At 35.8% G+C, this 21,465-nt stretch overlaps 1 protein-coding gene across 1 annotated transcript in view; it reads left to right on the top strand.

Annotated features, from left to right (window-relative positions):
- LOC134661010 (protein madd-4) overlaps positions 1-21,465 on the top strand; it is a 431,812-nt gene that overhangs the window by 367,245 nt on the left and 43,102 nt on the right. The window contains exon 9 of the mRNA XM_063516910.1: positions 16,850-16,979. Coding sequence (XP_063372980.1) covers positions 16,850-16,979 — 130 coding nt within the window. The remainder of the gene's footprint in view (positions 1-16,849; positions 16,980-21,465) is intronic.

The raw sequence follows: 21,465 nt of genomic DNA, 5'->3' as shown, positions 1-21,465 counted from the left end.
CCCTTTTCACCCTTACGGGGTGATTTTGGGGTTGAAACTATTTTATATCCTTCTCCATAACAATAACTATCTACATACCAAATTTCAACTAAATCGGTTCCGCGGTTATTGATTTTCCATACAAAATTCCACCCCCCTTTTCACCCCCTTAGGGGCTAATAATTTAAAGTTTTTGAATTTTTCTGTTGTTTGTGGACTAATACTATCTCACATACCAAATTTCAGCTTCCTAGGACTTCAGGAAGTACCCTAGAGGTTTTGATGATCAACAGTGAGTGAGTGAGTCAGTGACGAAATCGGGGTTTTTTAGACATTAATGAAATCTTAAGTATAAGAGCTAAGCAATTGAAATTTTTTATGCTTAATAAGTCCACTATTGACATCATATCCCGAGAGTTTTGTTTATCTGGTATAATCCAAACCCAAGTTAAGAGGGTTCAAAAAAACGACGAAGCGCTTCGAGAAAAGGTAGGTAGTGCCCTTGCGCTTCGCTTTGCTCGTCTTGGCGGGGGCACTACCGTGCCCCCAGATAATTACTAAACACTGTGATTTATTTCAAATAAATGCAAATCGATCGGATAAAAGATATTAATACCTACCTATACAACAATGAATACGAGTACAGTCAGTTGCAATAATATGTTACACACCGAAGGCCGTTTTGCGGTAGATCATGTTAGATCTTATTTGTAGAGCCATAAGAGCGTGTCACATATTTTTGCGGCCGTCGAAGAGTAACATATTATTGCAGGTAGTCACCTACCTATACCTGTACCTATGAAAAATTCGAGGGTTAAAAAGCATTTCAACCAAAGCATTTATAATAATAACGACTATGGACGCCTGCAACCCCAGGGGTATTGTAACCCCATAACAATAAGGTTGAAATTTGCATTTAGTGACCGCAAAGTCAGGTGACCGTAATCAAGTAAATCTGTTTTCATCATATTTTATCAAAAATAATCTCTTTTCTGTTCTTGTGCTATTTTCTTATTATCAATACTCTTAACTTATATGCTATATACGCTGCTGCTTCTATGCTGTTAACATCTTCCAAAACAACAATAAATATGCAGGTTTATGAATTAATTATTTTATTGTTTGCTATTATGAACAAGTAACAACGCCATCTGTTTCAATTTTTTCCGAATTTAAGTTTCTGGCCGACCGCAGCGACCGCGTATAATGGTAGTTAACTTCTGTAACGTTAGATGGTGCTAAAAGGTCACACAAACTTCACGTGCGGCGCGAAGCGTTTCCATGTGTGCGTGTTAGCGGGGAGGGAAGAACTAGCGGGCGTGGTTTACGAAGCGCCAGACGCGGCTGCAGTAGGCCCTTAAAATATTTAACCCTGGGCACTTTACTTGGTCGCTTGTTCTTCCGTATGACGTCTATTTCAGTTTATAATTGAGTTTATCTCGAGCCCGAATAACCCCAACGCACCTTACCCTTCCCAACAAAAGCCTGACATCCATTCATCACCCGCACCTAATTAACAATTGAAACGCCGAAGGGCCGGGTCAGGAGATAATCTTTGAGAGATTACCAAGTACTTACAAGAATAGACCGTACAGTCAGCGGCAATAGTTGCTAAGCGGGCGAGGTGTTCACAATGATCTTGACGCGACTTTATTGTTAAGAGAATAAGAGCGCGTCAAGGTAATTTTGAACACCACGCCCGCTTAGCAACTATTGCTGCTGACTGTACAAGATAGTTGCATAATTTAAAGGGCTTGTCGTTTTTTTTGGCAAATTTGTATAATTTTTGGTGTATATGACACCGTACGATTGTGAACCCGTTAGTTTACAATCTAACGTAGGTTAGGTTAGTTTATAATCTCCCTACAGTCAGTTTATAATTTAACTAGCGAGATTATGGGCCCGGCCACATGTACGCGGTGCGGCGCCGCCGCCGCCGCGCGGCGCGGCACCGCAGAAATCTGCGGCGCCGCAAACCGCTCTGCGGCGACGCCCGCCGCAACGCAAAATTTTGCGGTGCCGCGCTGCGGCGCCGCAAAGCGGTGCGCGGCGCCGCGCGCGGTGCCGCAAAGCGGTGAGTTTCGCCGCGCGCGGTGCCGCCGAGCGGCGTGCGGCGCCGCAGATTTCTGCGGTGCCGCGCCCGTATTTTCTTTTGAAATGATTTGCATCTTCATTCATTATACGAAGATATGGGTTCACCCAAAATTTTCTTTTCAATTGTTTTTTTATTTCTGCGCCTTCTTAATAGCGCTGGCAGTACACCGAGAAATTCAGTAAAATGCTGCAAATGATGTTAAAGGTATGAAAATCGGTTCGATTGATCTTTAGGATATTTGAAATAGGGATTGCAGAACCGGTACTGTTTAAAAGAACCGGGATTTTCGGTACCGGGCAAAAATGGAACCGGGATTTCCCGGTATTTTCGGTACTTTCGGGACTGCCTTCAAAAATCAGTTTTCACATCAATTTTCAGTAAAAAAAAGCGTAAAACGACCACGAATCTAATACAATAAAAACGAATCACGAATCTAATACACGAAAACAATAAAAAAGTAGCACAGTGAAGGTACACACTTCTTTTGTACCATAATACGTGTCTTTAAGTCACACAATCATTAATATAGTTTGTTTTTTTTTTCCTAAACTACATGATATTTTTACTATCTTTGTTGATTGGCAAAAACTGAATTGTGGCTCAGTAATATCATCATTTTTTTTTAAATATGTAAGACGTTTTTTGAAAAAGGATAAAAAAAATTGATAATTTTCGCATGCGTTCAAAATGGGCTGTGGACCTTCGACAAATATAATAACAGAACTATCAATACGACAAATCAAGAAATTATTCAGCCAGAATTATTAATTCATTTAAAAATTTTAAAATATCATTTTCATATGTGAGTTTCTTATACCGTGTTTGAATTTGAATTAAAAGTAGTATTTTATTATTACAAAATTGTCTCTATTTTTGCTTGTAGTTAGTATACAAATATGAAATAACTAATTGTCCGTATAAAATTATTTATCGTACAAACATTTATGCCCTTAAAGTATCAAATTACGCAATTTTATATTGTAGGCATTGTCAAACCCATTGACTTTTTTTTAATTTATTTTAATGTAGTGATCAGCCGTAAAAGTATTACCATCAGCCTTAGATTGATAAAATATATTTATTTTCTTTATAAAACATGATATTTCATGCTAAGTAACAGAAAGCAGTCAAATATTGTACCGGAAATTTTAGTCTCGAAAATCCCGGGAGTACCGGGATTTTAATTTTGAAATCCCGGTTCTTTGCTTGGCTCTAAATCCCGGGAATTCCCGGTACTTTCGGTACCGGTATTTCCCGGGAGCAAACCCTAATTTGAAACAATTTGACCCGAAGCACCATTAAAAAAAAATGAGATGAGTTATCTTTTTCGGATTCCGTAGCCAAATGGCAAAAAACGGAACCCTTATAGATTCGACATGTCTGTCTGTCTGTCTGTCCGTCTGTCCGTCTGTCCGTCTGTCCGTCCGTATGTCACAGCCACTTTTCTCCGAAACTATAAGAACTATACCTACTGTTGAAACTTGGTAAGTAGATGTATTCTGTGAACCGCATTAAGATTTTCACACAAAAATAGAAAAAAAAACAATAAATTTTTGGGGTTCCCCATACTTCGAAGGGAAACTCAAAATTTTTTTTTCATCAAACCCATACGTGTGGGGTATCTATGGATAGGTCTTCAAAAATGATATTGAGGTTTCTAATATCATTTTTTTCTAAACTGAATAGTTTGCGCGAGAGACACTTCCAAAGTGGTAAAATGTGTGTCCCCCCCCTGTAACTTCTAAAATAAGAGAATGATAAAACTAAAAAAAATAGATAATAATGTGCATTATCTATTTTTTACCATGTAAACTTCCACCGAAAATTGGTTTGAACGAGATCTAGTAAGTAGTTTTTTTTAATACGCCATAAATCGCCTAAATACGGAACCCTTCATGGGCGAGTCCGACTCGCACTTGGCCGCTTTTTTTGTATGGAATTTAAAAAAAACTGTTTTGAAACCTATCGTGTGTGGTATTAAACGAAAGGGCTTTCTGAGCCGATTCCAAAAATATCATATCATTACATTTCAGTCATTTTTTTTAGGGTTCCGTACCTCAAAAGGAAAAAACGGAACCCTTATAGGATCACTCGTGCGTCTGTCTGTCCGTCCGTCTGTCACAGCCTATTTTCTCCGAAACTACTGGACCAATAAAGTTGAAATTTGGCACACATATGTAAGTTTGTGACCCAAAGACGAACAAGTAACGTAAATAAATGAATTTTAAATATGAAGGCCACTTTTGGGGGGTAAAAGAGAAATTTAAAAATAAAGTTTTTCAAACTATATCGTGTTACATATCAAATGAAAGAGCTCATTTTGAGAATCTCAAATATATATTTTTTTATAATTTTAAGATAAATAGCAGTTATTCAAGAAAATAGGCAAAAAATGACCATTCCCCCCCCTTTATCTCTGAAACTACTAGGTCTAAAATAATGAAAAAAATACACTAAATAGTTCTTAACCTATAGATGACAGGAAAACCTATTAGAAATGTGCAGTCAAGCGTGAGTCGGACTTAAGTACTAGTTTTTGATCCGACCCCTACGGGTTTTTTAAAGACATTTTACTCACTTTTCAATAAGTTGAAATTTGGCACACATATGTAAGTTTGTGATCCAAAGACGGATATGTAACGTACACAAATGAATTTTAAATATGGAGGCCACTTTTGGGGGGTAAAAGAGCAAATAAAAAAATAAAGTTATTCAAAATATATCGTGTTACATATCAAATGAAAGATCTCATTTTGAGAATCTCAAATATTTTTTTTATAATTTTAAGATAAATAGTTTAGCAGTTATTCAAGAAAATAGGCAAAAAATTACCATTCCTCCCCTTTATCTCTGAAACTACTGGACTAAAATTTTGAAAAAATTACACTAAATAGTTCTTTACCTATAGATGACAGGAAAACCTATTAGAAATGTGCAGTCAAGTGTGAGTCGGACTTAAGTACTTAGATTTTGATCCGACCCCTACGGGATTTTTAAAGACATTTTACTCACTTTTAATGAAGTTAAAATTTGGCACACATATGTAAGTTTGTGACCCAAAGACGGACATATATGTAACGTAAACAAATGAATTTTAAATATGTAGGCCACTTTTGGGGGGTAAAAGAGCAAATTAAAAAAATAAAGTTTTTCAAACTAAGATATCGTGTTACATATCAAATGAAAGAGCTCATTTTGAGAAAAGTTCGTAAATTTCTGTACCTAAAAGTGTTTCAAAGTAAAGTTTATTAATTTAATTATTAATTAAAATTTGGAATGATCATTTTAAGATAAATAGTTTAGCAGTTATTCAAGAAAATAGAAAAAAAATGACCCTTTCCCCCCCTTTATCTCTGAAACTAGGTACTGGGTCTAAAATATTGAAAAAATACACTAAATAGTTCTTTACCTATAAATGACAGGAAAACCTATTAGAAATATGCAGTCAAGCGTGAGTCGGACTTAAGTACTTAGTTTTTGATCCGACCCCTACGGGTTTTTTAAAGACATTTTACTGACTTTTCATTAAAAAAAACATATTGTTAAAAATTGTGTATTGTGCTGAACCCTTGGAACGCGAGTCCGACTCGCACTTGGCCGGTTTTTTTTAATTATAATAAAAATAATTTTCAAAACATACCAAGTTTGGGGTTCTCCAGATACAATACCGTTCAATATTTTTTTGTAAAATATACCTCAAATTATACCTAATATCCTATTATTCCTATTATCCTATTAGGATATTAGGTATCTAACCCTAAGAAAGCAATTTTGAAAATAATTTCATCATGTACTTTTTTTTTAATTTTTCAATTTTACAAAGTGTGATCTATGAATCTCTCAATTAAATATTTAAATAGAAAGCATAAAATTAATATAAGTATAACGGTTTTTCCAGAAAGTCGCTTATATCTCGGAATCTATAAGTCGTAGTAAAAATTATTTATGTAATAATTAACTGAAAAATCTCACCTTTAACCCCCCCCCCCCCTTTACCCGAGTTCTCCACCCCCCACTTATGAGAACTTTTTCTTACTTAAAGCTTAGATATTACCAAAGGAACATGTAAACCAAGTTTCAATACTCTTATTTTACCCGAATGACATTATGAGTATAATTCGGCAGGGGTACACTTACACTTTGTAAAATTGAAATAGTATTTTATGCAACCGTTGTTTAAGAGGGGTCAAAAAAGACGAGTGGCGTGAGTAACAATTTGAGGCGAAGCCGAAAATTGTTAATAAAGACGCCACGAGTATTTTTTGACTCAGTTAAACAACGTTGCATACAATACTTTTTCTACGACCAAGCACTTACTTACTTTGAAAAAAAAAAATTGTAAATTTAACAAATATTTTTCATTCAACAAAAATAATACTTTAAACAAGTGGAAATTATATAGGACATATATGTAGGTAAACAAACCAAAAGTATACCTACAGCTAAGATACGCGACTCGGCCACCGCGCCCCGCGCCCCACGGCCGGATGGTCAGCGACACCTTCTAGTAACTCATGAGGCCCTGGTACTTGCTCTTAGTTAAATTACAATTTTGGATAGTTTTTTTTTCTCGATTTTGGCCACAGTAGCCTATGGAGACTAACAAGCAACGCTAAGCGGTGTTCGTAGTCTATGGATCTTGCTATATTACGGGTGTCACATGCGCGTTTCTGACTTCTGAAGGAATTTTATTGTTTCTACTATAGAACCTAACGAATATTTTGTAAATTGGCAGCAATGCACTTAGTACTCATCAATCAATTAAAATTAGGTTGGCAACAATGTATTTCATACAATATTTTTTAAGTGGTGATTACACGAAGTATCGTAAAAGTACCAAAAAGATACTGCGTGTATGCACAAATACTTTTTTGGGGAATAGACTAAAGACTTGTCTTGACAACTATAACATAGGGGTTTAAACTAGTTTAAAGGTATGATGACCTTTTAAATGACAAATAAAGGTACGGGAGTAGAAAAAATTAAAACAAATATACTAAATGTAAATATTTTCAAAATTGCTTTATTAGAATTAGATATGAGGATATTAGGTATAATTTGAGGTATATTTAACAAAAAAAAAAATTAACGGTATTGTATCTGGAGAAACCCAAACTTGGTATGTTTTGAAAAATATTTTTATTATAATTAAAAAAAAATAACTCAAATGTAATGATGTGATATATTTTTGGAATCGGCTCAGGAAGCCCTTTCGTTTAATACTACACACGATAGGTTTCTAAACAATTTTTTTTTAAATTTCATACAAAAAAAAAGATGACGTCATAACTCCTCTCGTTTTTTTTATTTGTTGGTGCTTCGGGTCAAATTGTTTCAAATGTCCTAAAGCTCAATCGTACCGATTTTCATACCTTTAACACCATTTGCAGCGTTTTTTGGCGAACCGCTATCGCTATAACAACAGCAAGAGCAGAACACGTGTGAAGGGATCCATGTCTGATTAAACAACAGGTAGTCGAATTTTATTCTTTACTATGCAGCTTGACATCGCACGCGGCGCCGCACGCCGCTTGGCGGCACCGCGCGCGGCGAAACTCACCGCTTTGCGGCACCGCGCGCGGCGAAACTCACCGCTTTGCGGCACCGCGCGCGGCGCCGCGCACCGCTTTGCGGCGCCGCAGCGCGGCACCGCAAAATTTTGCGTTGCGGCGGGCGTCGCCGCAGATTTCTGCGGTGCCGCGCCGCGCGGCGGCGGCGGCGCCGCACCGCTGACATGTGGCCGGGCCCTATGAACTGACGAGTGTTTACAATTTTACGGTGACATAAATCACGTCTTTCCTATATTTTATTCAATGGAATAAAACAAAAGAAAACCGTTGATTAAAATCTCATTAATACTTTGACCGCCAAAGATACCTATCTGTCCTATAGCCCAATATCAACCTTTGTGCATTCCGACAAGGTTCACTATGGCACGCCGCACACCCATAGGTGGGCCATTTTATTTAAAGTTGTCCCCTTCATTTTTTTTTTTAATTTGTGAATTTAATTTATTGTTATTTCTACACAGAATCACAAGCTCTTTCTATCTTAATAGGAGAAAAAAAAGTGTCCCAAGGCTTTATTTCCATTCCGTTACCATTTTTCATAGACTTTGTATGGCGGTCACGAAATGGAAAGATAGAAAAATGTATGGAAATTGTAGGACACTTTTTTTCTCCTATTTGGATCAAAAGAGCTCGTGATTCTGAGTAGAAATAACAAAAAATCCCAAATTAAAAAACAAATATATGGGACAACTTTAAATGAAATGGCCCAGGCTTGGCATTCAAAAGGTTAACGTTTGCAATCTGTGCACTGTGCGGCGGTCAAGGGTTGCGGCGGCGCCTTAATGGGATCTAATCGAAAACACTCGGATCGTTTTTAATTTGCTCCAGCGAGGGCAGGTAAGTGCCATTAAGGTTAGGAAATAAATACAATAAGTATATAAAACAGAGAATTTACACACGTATTTTTGATTATATACAATACAATACAACAACAATATAATTAAATATAATACAGGGTGCTTCCTGTAACAGGAACAATAAATTAAACTGTAGGCTGTACTCCTCAAACTGACCAACATTTGTTCAGCAACTTTTAAAAATTATAAATCCTTTAGACTTCCTCTTTTTCATACAAAATAAATATTGCCTTCAATGTACACTGACATCAGTGTGTTTGACGTTGCTTGTCACGCTTTAAACATAACAAAATTTGCAATACATTGCGTCTTAGAATAAACTTTAAAGTGTAATAAAAATCAAAACCTGATGAGTTATTTTCAAAAGTTGCTGATCAAATGTTGGTCAGTTTGAGGAGTACAGCCTACAGTTTAATTTATTGCTCCTGTTACAGGAAGCACTCTGTATACTTACCGTCTTTTAAGGTTTTAAAGTACATAGGTTAGAAGTTATTTAAGAAAATAGCCAAAAAACTACCAATCCATCCCCTTTATCTCCGAAACTACTGGGTCTAAAATTTTGAAAAAAAATACTCAAAATAGTTTTTTACCTATTGATGACAGGAAAACCTATTAGAAATGTTCAGTCAAGCGTGAGTCGGACTTAATGTACGGAACACTTGGAACGCGAGTCCGACTCGCAATTGACCGGATTTTTTTTTTCATTATTGTAAAAATTAGGAGTGAAAAACAGATTTCACACAATTTTTTAAATGCTCCTAACTTTATAATAATTAAAAATTCGAAAAAATCCAACGTTGAGGTCCAAATCCATAGCTGTTTTTGATATACAACAAATTGTGTCAATATATTTTCAAAATGAGGAACAGATTTGTATGAAAAGGCGATTTCGGGCGGGTCCTCTAAATCGTCTTAACATAACTATAAGAAATATAGAACTACGAAAGTACAACAAATCCCTTCAAATTCAAAATTTAAACTATCTAAGTTTACCTACAAGTTCTGATCAGCCATACCGTAAAACGGGGTGAGTAGGTTTCGCGGGGAGAGGTGGGTTATGAATGGGGAGAGAAGGTTTGAGAGGGGGGTGAGAAGGGATTTTAAGGCTACTGCTACAAAAATAATGTATTCCAATTTAAAATGGAGCTATAGTAATACGCATAATAAAAAAAAATCGATCCAACAATCTTCCAAAATCAACTTTGTATGAAAACCCCTCTCACCCCAAATACGAGGCACTACGGAGTGAGGTGGGTTTTCCTCTTTATCGTCAAAGTTATGAAATGGAACTACCCAAAATAAAATAAAAACTAAAATACAAACGTCCGGAACACTTATTATATACACCAGTTTTCATATGTAAAAATAAAATGTTATCGAGGTTTGAATTTCAGTTTTGACCCTACTCACCCCATTTTACGGTACTCTAACTTACATAACACAGAGGAGACTCGGCACTAGCCGTTTCCCGATATTAATTAACAGTAATCGTTGTAATTAAAACGTATAATACGCTATGTGGCTTTAATTGTTAACCTGTCTAGACTTATTAGACGCAATGAATCGAAATTAGACAGGCATGATTTATATAGGTTGACTGCTATGTTGCTTAACACATACACCGCTGAGCTACGGTCGTAGCGCTACGTCGTAGCCGATAACACGCATTTCCCGGTATGTAGCGGAAATGCTTCGTAGAGGCAAAACGACAACGTGTCGTGATTAGCTCTGAATGGGTTAATATAAGGCATGCTTACCGCTGTGGCTACAAATACTTAAAAAAACCGGCCAAGTCCGAGTCGGACTCGCCCACCGAGTGTTCCTTACTTTTTAGTATTTGTTGTTATCGGCAACAGAAATACAAATCATCTGTGAAACTTTCAACTGTCTAGCTATCACGGTTCATGAGTTACAGCCTGGTAACAAGCTGACAGACAGACAATGGAGTCTTAGTAATATAGGATCCCGTTTTTACCCTTTAGGTACGGAACCCTAACAATCGGTGATTAAATTCCTCCATTTGACTGCTCTCCTGAAACCGATCACAACACAGCTCCTTTCAGCTTTGCGCATCCTTTCAGCAAAGGTGTACTCGTAATTACAGTTACACCGATCCATCGTGTGAGCGCTGAAATTAGCATGCGTTCCAATTAAACCTTGTGATTGGGTATCGGTTTTTTCAGCGTAATCAGTGAAACATCAGCCTTTTAACATTGAACTTATACAAAAAGTTCAATCACGAAAGGTGACGCGGATGAATAATTTAGTATCACTTTTAACAAAGAATAAAATAAAATATTACGCGTTAATTTATCAAAATATGGACAAAAGAGGAACGTAAAAAAGGTAATTGGATTACAGGTGCTGATATAAATGAAGTAATTTCAAAATTAGTAATTAAACTTTTTTTTGCGTTGTTTTAAATTTGTCCATGAGTATTCATTTCACGATGTTTTTACCCACTTTTTGTATGTTAGAAAAAAACATATATCTCAGTTTATAGTGTAAAAGTTTAATCAAAAATATTTATCGTTATCAATCTATCCTGCAAACCGCACGATAAAATGCTAATACTTGAAAAAAGAAGTGAGAAGTGTAGAAATAAGTTTGAATATTGTCACCTATTAATAATGCCTTATTACCAATAAATTATGTCTATGGGCCCGATTCGGATTTTGTAATAGACATCTATTAGATATCTTTTAGACATCGCCAAGATATGATAACGATATGTTTAAAATCTAACCTGTCAAATTTGACATTTCCGCGATTCTGGAGATACTCTTGAACGATTTCCACAAGATATTACTTAGAGACCTAATTCACATCTAATAGATATCTAAATAACACGATCTATCTTAAAAGTGACATTGGTTGCCCGAATTGCGCTGCAAAAGAGAACTAGTTGAAATCTAAACTATAACGTATCTAGATTGGATCTAGTACGTGTCGTCTCTTGTGAATATCTTGAAGTTCGAATACGGCAGTATGTCTACCCGACCGGGCAGACGTTACAAAGAGAATCAATCAGAGAACGTTAATTATTCTGGAGTGCGATTACATCGGATGCTAATTCTTATCGGATCTTCCGGCCTAATTAGGGTTGAGGAGAGCAGACAAGTAGATAGATAAAAACAATCACGAGGCGGTTTAATTGAGGCACAATTTCGGACGAAAGGGGATGACCGCTTCTGCATAAAAAAGTAGTCCCCATTTTCCTCTCTGAATATTAATATTATAGCAAATATTTTTACGCGATGTGATAATTAATAATGGCTAATTATTATAAGAGCTAGGAGCTTTAATAAGATTTAAGTATGGAGTTGCTTCTTACTTTTATAATCATCGAAAAATCGGAAAAAGTCAAACGACGGGGGGAAAGAAATAATTTCCATAAAGGCATTAACTATCCAGAAAGTTTTATTGACCTCGACCTTGACCTTAAAAATGAATGAAAATGAAAATGAAAAATGATTTATTTGGGTATCAAAAATGCAGCTTAGGACATAATAGAAGAATATTAAATTTTTAGGAGTATTCTACTGTTAGACAGCCTAGGAATAGTGTCCTGAGTCCTAAACTAGGTAAACCTGTTTTATAGGGATCAGGGAATAAACCACCGCCAGTTCTAGCAATGCAGCAAAGGTTGGTTGTGTAGGTACACAACCAACCTTTGGATACCGATGGTGATCGCTTACTTATATACGTATACAATATCAGTTATTAATGTTATTATTTGTGGCAACAATTTTTATACTTTAACAAGCCTTGGTCTTGACCTTTATTAAAAGATCTCGTACTCTTGATGAGGGTCATAAATTGATGACATATGAAATACTCAACAAGTCTCTTTTTTATTTACAACGGTTTGAGTTCTAGTTCAGATGATCGGCTTCGATTTAATAATATGTAGTAAAGTAACAAAAAAAAAATACCAACCTCACTTGAGACAAGAGACTACCGTAAAATGGGGTGAGTAGGGTTAAAACTGAAATTCAAATCTCGATAACATTTTATTTTTACATATGAAAACTGAATGGTGTATATAATAAGTGTTCCGGACGTTTGTATTTTAGTTTTTATTTTATTTTGGGTAGTTCCATTTCATAACTTTGACGATAAAGAGGAAAACCCACCTCACCCCGTAGTGCCTCGTATTTGGGGTGAGAGGGGTTTTCATACAAAGGTGATTTTGGAAGATTGTTGGATCGATTTTTTTTTATTATGCGTATTACTATAGCTCCATTTTAAATTGGAATACATTATTTTTGTAGCAGTAGCCTTAAAATCCCTTCTCATCCCCCTCTCAAACCTTCTCTCCCCATTCATAACCCACCTCTCCCCGCGAAACCTACTCACCCCGTTTTACGGTACCATAAACTAGACAGTAAGGCCAAGAACGCACCACGATTTTTTGTCGCGCGATTATTTTGTCGCAGAAATGCAACGTATGTGTTTATATGCCAGTGCGCGCACATGCGACAAAAAAATATGTATTACAGCGCGATTTTAAAATCGCGTCGCACGATTTAAAATCGTGGTGCGCGCTTGGCCTGAAACGTTCATTCAGCAGAGCTTTCCAAGCATCACTATTAATAGTTATTATAGTGAACATTTCCAAAATCGCCAAAAACCTTCAGCCCTCCGCTACGCCCGTCTGCCCTCTGCCGGAGACAAAAGGAAACCTGCCTGATTTATCGTGGCGTTTTCCTAATGGCGGTCTACTGTTATAAATTAACGTCCACCCGAGCAATTAACTATGTTGATGTATCGATGGTGAATCAAAATTTCAGATTTGGGGCTGTTGTGCCAAATACAATGTGGCAGAAGATAATCCAAATTGTGAATTCGAACTATTGAACTATTTGCATGATATTTGGCACGCGCAAAGTATAGGCGCTAGGTATTCAAAAATATATGTGGGTCAAATAGGACCACCACTGAGGACAATAGGGTATTTGACTGTATATTTAATTCTTCTTTATTCTTCTTATTCTATATAAAATAAATTATTTCACACCATGCATGAAATAAAGCACAGATAATTATTAGAAAAACATAGATTAGCAATTAGTAATATAAAGGTAGAAATATAAAACGTAGGTGAGTTGAACGTGACGTCACTGTGTAATGTTTCATATACATTCCATATTAGCAAATTGTTTTGACAGTTCTAAAAAAGAAACTGATTTGACTAGTAGGAAAATACCCTATTTGGGACGCGCAAACTAGGTACCTATTCAAAAATATATGTGGGTCAAACAGGACCACCACTGAGGACAATTTAAAAAAAGTTAACGACCCGAGTACAAATATGTATAGTTTTCCGTTTTCCAGTCTCGAGTACCTAATGCAAAAATGTAGGTATCCAGGCTGAAAGGGTGCAGCGTAAACATTTGCTTTGGATTTTCTTGATTTTGCGATGTATACAAGAAAAATACGAACGATGTGTACGAACCATATCTTTTTTGTTTACGCTAATTAGACAGAGAAATAAACAGTATATACGGGTTATTAAAGCTCGATACCTATATCACGTGTTGAAAATCAAATAAATTATTTCTGTTATTGTCACAAACAAAGAAATTCACGAATCAAACTCGACGCGACATCGTTAACAAAAGCTTCGCAGTTAATAAATGAAACGACAAATGAAGGCGATACTTTATCTTTAATTGGCGACAAATTATCTCAAAGTGTCAAATGCCGCAGTTCTTGTCGGCTGTCACGGGGTGGTGGGTTTGAATCCCGTTGTTTAATATATCATTCGGGGGGTTTATTTGTAGGTACTTTGTAAATTAGTTTCATTTTGACATAACTTATAGGGCATCTATAGCTCACATTCATTAAGAATCATGGGAACCTAAACTAGTCGCCGCCTACTACTGCTATACGCTTTCATTTATGAATATGATATAATCAATTACAAAAATGTAATCATTCATGTAATCCAGCGGAGTGGAGAAGAGGTTAGCTTTTACCCACGACTTAGGTCGAAATATACAAGTAAATGATATATGCTCCTTTAAACTACACATGTCCTAATTTTCTGTACAAAATACCAAACGTAAATATAGCTTGTATGATTTCTTTGTTCATTCAAATCAGACTAAATTCTGTCTGGTAAATGTATGCACAAAAACCGCGGCACAAACGTACCAAGTAAATGCACAAATGGATGAAAATCCTTTATTGCATTACTTATTCTCATTGTTCCTTTATTTATGAATGTTTTTTTTTCCTTCAACCAAGCATGAATTTAGCTGTGTCTTTACTATTTAAATGAGCGTTTGCAGTCGAAACTACAAAAACGAGCGAGAAAATCTACCTTGCGGGGACAAAAAGCTGAACAAACATGTTATTCTAAAAATGTCACATGACTGTTATTTTAGACTAGAACTAATACCTTTACCTGCACTGCACCATGAGTTACAGACAGTGTCAACACTGACATATATACGACAACAACTACGTACTTAATTTACTATCTATACCCACATCTCGCTCGCACTAATACCTATATCACTACTATCGAGATGCATATTAGAAAGTAAGTAACGTTCACGCTAGCGTTTATGTCAGTGCCAAACGGTGGTAGCCACACTGAGGTACATTACCAATTAAACAGTAGGTATTAATTGACCATTGACACGGAATATTCGATTGATCCAGGATTATGAATCAACAGATCCTAAAATATGATTTTCCAAGCCAGTTCATCCAAGTTTTCCATAAATCTGGAAACATTCTAAAAAAAAAACATAAATATTTCGACAAAATTTCTTCCTTCATTATTTTAAAGTTGGTTTTAAGAAGAAGCAAAGACCAAGTCTGTAGGTTGTAAATAAAATAGTCGCTTCACTTTAAGTTAAAAATGTCTGTCCATTCTCGGCGGCACTTTAGCCTGGCAAAGCGACTCTAAATTTGATATCCCCTGCAGAACGCGGCCCGTAATGAACCTCCATCTTTATTTACATATTTATGTATTCACGGGAACTCCCAGGCTCCGCTAATCGCTCATTACCATGGTCCGACCTTACAGGGACTAAGTGACGCTAGATGAACTTGTCAGTTTTCTTGTTTCTTGTAGAAAATGGTGGAACCATTTACGAGGAATAATAATGATATTTTGTCTTCTTTAGTTTTCAGACAAGAATCCCTCATTGAGCCCTCCATTATTAGTTATTATGTGCTTTGCAGAAATTATAACGAGAATCGAATATCCTGTTATTTCCCACATTTAATAATTTTACGGTTTAGTTAGACTCACTTGTTTTAAGTCACTCGCGCGACATGTTTCGGACAAGTGAGTCTAAACCGTAAAATTATTCAATCCTGTTATTTGCTTGCGTCAGATTATATGGTATGCTAAGGTATTATAAAAAGAATCGTCTTGTGAAGACTCTTTTATTTAATCCCTTTGTCACTAATTATTTATTATTATTATTTGTTAGCTTGTTGTGTCCCACTGCTGGGCAAAGGCCTCCCTCTCTTTATTCCACGCGTCTCGTTCTATGGCAATATTAGGCCAACCTTTCCAAAGATATCTTACTTTATTTTACTTCTGATTAAAAATGTAGGTCTGCACAGTCAAAACTATGCCACATTTTAATAGGACTTAATCATGATCGGACGGTACCTGCAGAACCAAGGCCACTTCAATAAGACGTTACTTACAAAATGGGTTTGGTCAACAGCTTATCCAATTTACATCTAATTTTCCCAAAAATGTTTCTTTCTTTATAATATTCGAGAACTGTACAGATGATTTTATATCCGTGTTTAGTAATTTGGTTTCTGAGAGCTCTCTAATAGCTATTTAAACACTGAAAGTTTCTTGCCTTTATTTGTTTTTTCGAGGCGAGGTTTATTTCAGAGGTTTGCGTTGCTTGTTTTACCTGAAATTATGAAAATTGTAGTTTTGAAAATTGATGCTGTTCTTTAAAATTTAAGTCTGAAATGACTGAAAAAAATATTCGTTCTGAGCGTTAATAAAAACAATGATCGCACTCTAACTACTGAATGCAATCAAACATTTTTGACATTGGTTAACTTATTAAGCTTAATAGTGTCTATACATATTTAATGATTTACCTATATATATATGCCTAGCTAAGATGGTTTGTAAAAATATTTTGAAGTAGACAATATTTATTTTATCGACGAAGAAGCAGCTACAAAGATGCGATTTCTTTATTAGTCTTTGGCATCTCTACAGAACTGTTTTCTTCTGGTCAATGAGATTTTCTGTGTTAGCGTGTATTTTGTACGTTTAAATGCTCTAATAATGTTTGTTTGTATGACCCCTGACTTTGCAGTGTGTAAATGCTATATAATTTTCTTTTCAGGCTACAAGATGTCGCTTGCAGTCTGCCGCGATCGGTTAACGGGATCAGATGCACCTGAGCAGTTGTGTAACGCTTCAAGCAAGCCTCAGGCGTCCATCGTTCCGTGTAACACACATCCTTGCCCGTTCAAGTACGTACACTGCCTTATAGATGTCGCTAGCTGTCTATTCAGGAACTCCTGAGCAGCTGTGCACTGTGTATAAGCCATAAGCATCAATCGTCTCTTGAAACATAGATGCTTGTCCGTTCCGTTTACTTTATGTATGCCTAGAGTAAGTATATTGTCTCGAGCTGTCAAGGGGAAGGCAGAACCTGGACAGACTTAAATAAGTGAAAACTGTAAAGTGCAGAGTAATGTATTTCCACCTACCAATAGTTACAATAATACAGCAGTTACAAAAATTAATGGAATGGAGTGCGCTCCCGCCATTTATATTCCCTAACAAATATGACTTCGGCACTTAAAGCAAGAATACGGAGGATGGAGAAATTAACACCTTTTTGATTTTATGTACATAATTTTACAACAAATAAATTAAATGAAATGAAATCAATGAAATAGGCTATTATTGTACTGGTGAACTCCATCTTGTGCTCTGTCTTCATTTTCCATCAGAACTGCTAGCATGAGCTGCGTTGTCGCGCGTGTCAGATTTACTAATAGTAAGACCATTAATAACATAGGAAATCAGGATGTAATGCAGTATTTAATTAAGATCAGTTAGTTATTGGTCAAAGTAATGTATTTATTATAGGGACAACAGTAGTAAGCTAATTACTGTTTCTGCGGCACCCCCGCGCCTACCTGCGGCGCAGATTTTTTTTGATATTTTTTGCTCTATCCTTAATGGATATATGTTTACAGCTTCTGCGGCGGTCATTGCTTGTGTGGAGTGGATTTTTAGTATTGCCATAAACTAAAGCCACATTTCGTGTGCCTGTCCATTTTTTTGGTTTTGACAAGCGTGTGACTCCATGTTTTTTTGAGGTAGAATAGTTTATTAGGGGTTGCATACGTATTTCTTTAAAACGATTTATTTTATTAAGGTTAAAGTTTTTGCCATTTATTGTAGCCTCCCACGCTGTAATAGTTACATCTTTTGGAATGCAATAATATTATAAATTTATGCGACATGGGCCGTGAGAAGTATTTTTAGAAAACCCATAAAATATCCTTCATTATTACGAAATGTCATGGTCCCCCGAATTTTATTGTGTATTCAATTATAGAGCATTTCATAAAACTGATCAGGTACAAACACGTTGCAACCCACAGGTGTCTATTTTATTTAATAGGGGTTTTGCCTTAGATAACCAATAAAATATCATTAATTATTACGAAATGTCATGGCCCTGTATTTTATTGTGTATTAAATTATAGAGCATTTTAAAAAACTGATCGGCTACAAACACGTCGCAACGTGTCGTATCATACAACGCACAGGTGTTTGGGTTATTTAATAGGTTTTTGTCTTATCCGCCATATGTATGCATGTGTGTGTGTTGTACAATAAAAGGAGAGCTCAAATCGATGGGACCGCCATTCGTTCAAACGTGTTTGTCTCAAAACAGTGTCAAGTGCTAAAAATATACTTCAAGTAGTTTAAAGTATCGCAATACAGTACTCTTCGTCATTAGTGTTTATTTTGCAAATCAGTATACAACTTGCAGCGAATTAAAATGGAGGTAAGCTCAACATTATCTGACTGTTTATACACAAATATTATCTACCTGTTTCCATTTATATCAAGCGTCTCACAAATGTTTTCTTTTGTTTTAGATTTCAAACGAGAATTCTCTTGAGTGCACATTCAAAAATTATTATTACGGCAATGTGAGCGACAATGAAACTGAAGTTTCAAAACCACTTAAAATCCGTACCCAAAAACGAACCAACAATATTGATGTATTTTTCGAAAAGCCTACGAAGAAACAAGCTGCAGAGTATTCGTCTACTGTTGCCCAGTTGACAAATGGAGGTACAAATTATATATCTTCTCGCGTAGATGACGTTTCAAAGGCCACTCATCTCATAAAAGTTGATGTCTATGACATGAAAAAATTGCGAGGTGTTCCAAGCGATCAGCACTGGAAATTCGCGAATACTAGAATCAAATACTACACGCAGACTGAAGAAGATGACTATTATTCCAATACACAAGAATTAATTTACAATATTACTAAACATATTGCAACTAAAAACAACTGTAAAAAATATTTCATCGAAGCAAAGCCATAAATCATCCCTTACGCCGCCCACACGTAGAAATCCCCCACCAACGAACAAACGATTTTTGGGCCTATATATAGATAGACAACGCAAAGCAAAACCATACCGTATCCCTTTTGACACCCGTAGAAGCGAAACAACGAGCACAAAATGGACCTACAAGATTCGCAATACGACGAAGAATTAATTAAAATTTGTGAAGACATTGAGATGCAAAATCAAAGCTCTAAAGGATATTCTCCTGCGTCACCGCCTTTATACATCAGTTATGCTGAAAACCCTCTTTTGATAACGTGGGAAGATGAAGAGGAAGACATAGAAATGGACAACACGGCAATATCTATCAGCGAAGATGCATATGAACCATTATGCTATGACGCGTTCGCCACCTGTGCTACAACATGTTCGTCGCCTGTGCCACAATACGATGAGTGGAGATTGGAGTGGGGGAAAATGGTGTGATATGCATTAAGATGCTAGATGTTTTAAAATTAAGACCGTCTTTATATGTGTTTTTATGTGAAACGTTTGTGTGTAAATGTAGGAAAGACTTGTGTGTAATTAGTTATAGCTAATAAATTTGTCAATACTTCTCCTGTATTTTACTGGTATAATTCCCTTTCTGTGTACTTGCAATAAGAAATAAGGAAAGAAAGTAAAGACATTGTCTGATAAAATATTTATTTATTACACAAAAAAATAGATCTATACATATTTTTCACAACCCAATCATTATACATGGTATTATTTATAAATAAGCTTAAAAAATCAAACATCGTTTTACCATTAAATTTAAAATATATATAAACTAAACAGTATTCGCCACAAACTGACGTGAAATTATTTTGAATAGATACATTGTTATAAAACCATTTCTTTGAATTTCTTTTTAAAAACAACTTATGATAACCAGAAGGCTTTCTACCAAAAGAATCAAAATATTCACCATTGCCATGCATATCAATATGAATTGCTACCCAGTGTGATCCGGGTTTAAAATCTGGGTCTAAATTGCTTATGATATAAACCGGAAGGTCCATGAAAACAGGTATTCTGTTAGCTGGATAAACATGCGACTCAATCGTGGGACAGATTTTTTTCATACATAATTGTAATTCGTTGGTATCCATTACAAATTACTTATTGAATTCACAGATGAATTCGTTACCAAGGTTCAAAAACTAATGACATAGTGTTTCATATATCTATTATTATATACACTAATATATTATATAATCTAACTATTAAAATCTACAGTCACATCTCGATGTTTGTTTATTTCGATGATATTATCAAACTCTGCATAAACAATGCAATTAACAGTTGTGCTAAGAGCATTTTCAAATCGAACTTCTAATCGTACACTACCATGTCTAACAAGATTCCAGTGAGAAGTAGAACTTGCTGATAAATCAGGTGTTAAATCGAAACACATCAAACAATAACCATTTCCATAGTCTTCTCGACTTATTGAGTTCCCTTCATTAAGAAAATGAATACCCGTTCCAGAAAACAAGGTGTGATATGTTGAAACCATTAAACCGTTGCTGAAAGATGGTTGTAATGTTTTTGAAGGAACTTGATGACCATCAACGTACAAACTAAATAAGTTCATATCGTGGTGGTGGAAATTAAAAGGATTACTTTTTAAACTACCATTAAATGCCGTATTATCAACAAAACCCACAATACACCTTTTTGGCACTTGGCCGAGGAAAATATTATCAAGTGATTTCCCTTGCACACCTGATGGTATTGTAAGTACTTTAACTTCCGCTCTTGTGATGGGATACTTTGCAGTCGTTGAAGCTAAAACCTTTTGATGTGCAAGTAAAACGCTCGGGTTAATTTTTGTTCTTCTAATTATTAAACTTGCATCCATTATAAGTACTTTAAGTTTTTTATCTTGATTACACATAAGATTAAACGACTCCTTGGATCGTACTAATTTAACACGAACTTCAACACCATTTATTAAAAACTTTTCTTGATTGAAAATATCACCGTGTAGGTGTCCTATCATTTCAACTTCCTTACTGTTTTCGATAAATGTTTCTCTCTTGGTCCAACCTTTATTAGTCGCATCAGTTGCATTCATATGACCCGAAGTGTCTTCGTACCATAACCCACATGTAAGATGAGACTGTTTTGCTGCCGGTCCATAATTTAATAGAGTTTCCATATATGCACGGTATGCGTATGTATTATTAGGCGGTGATACTAGTTTTTGATTTAAATAAATATCCAACTGGTTGAAAAGTGAATGTAACCAATTATTAACTGGAGCAACATGCGTTTCTGCCGATTTAATGTTAGAACCATCTTGATTCAATATCTTGGCTTTGATATGCAGTAAAGTGTGAGACAGGTCAATATAGTCATCACC

The sequence above is a fragment of the Cydia amplana genome, chromosome 2 (assembly GCF_948474715.1).
Source record: "Cydia amplana chromosome 2, ilCydAmpl1.1, whole genome shotgun sequence".
In the NCBI taxonomy this organism is placed as follows: domain Eukaryota; kingdom Metazoa; phylum Arthropoda; class Insecta; order Lepidoptera; family Tortricidae; genus Cydia; species Cydia amplana.
This window is presented reverse-complemented; position numbering and strand designations above follow the sequence as displayed.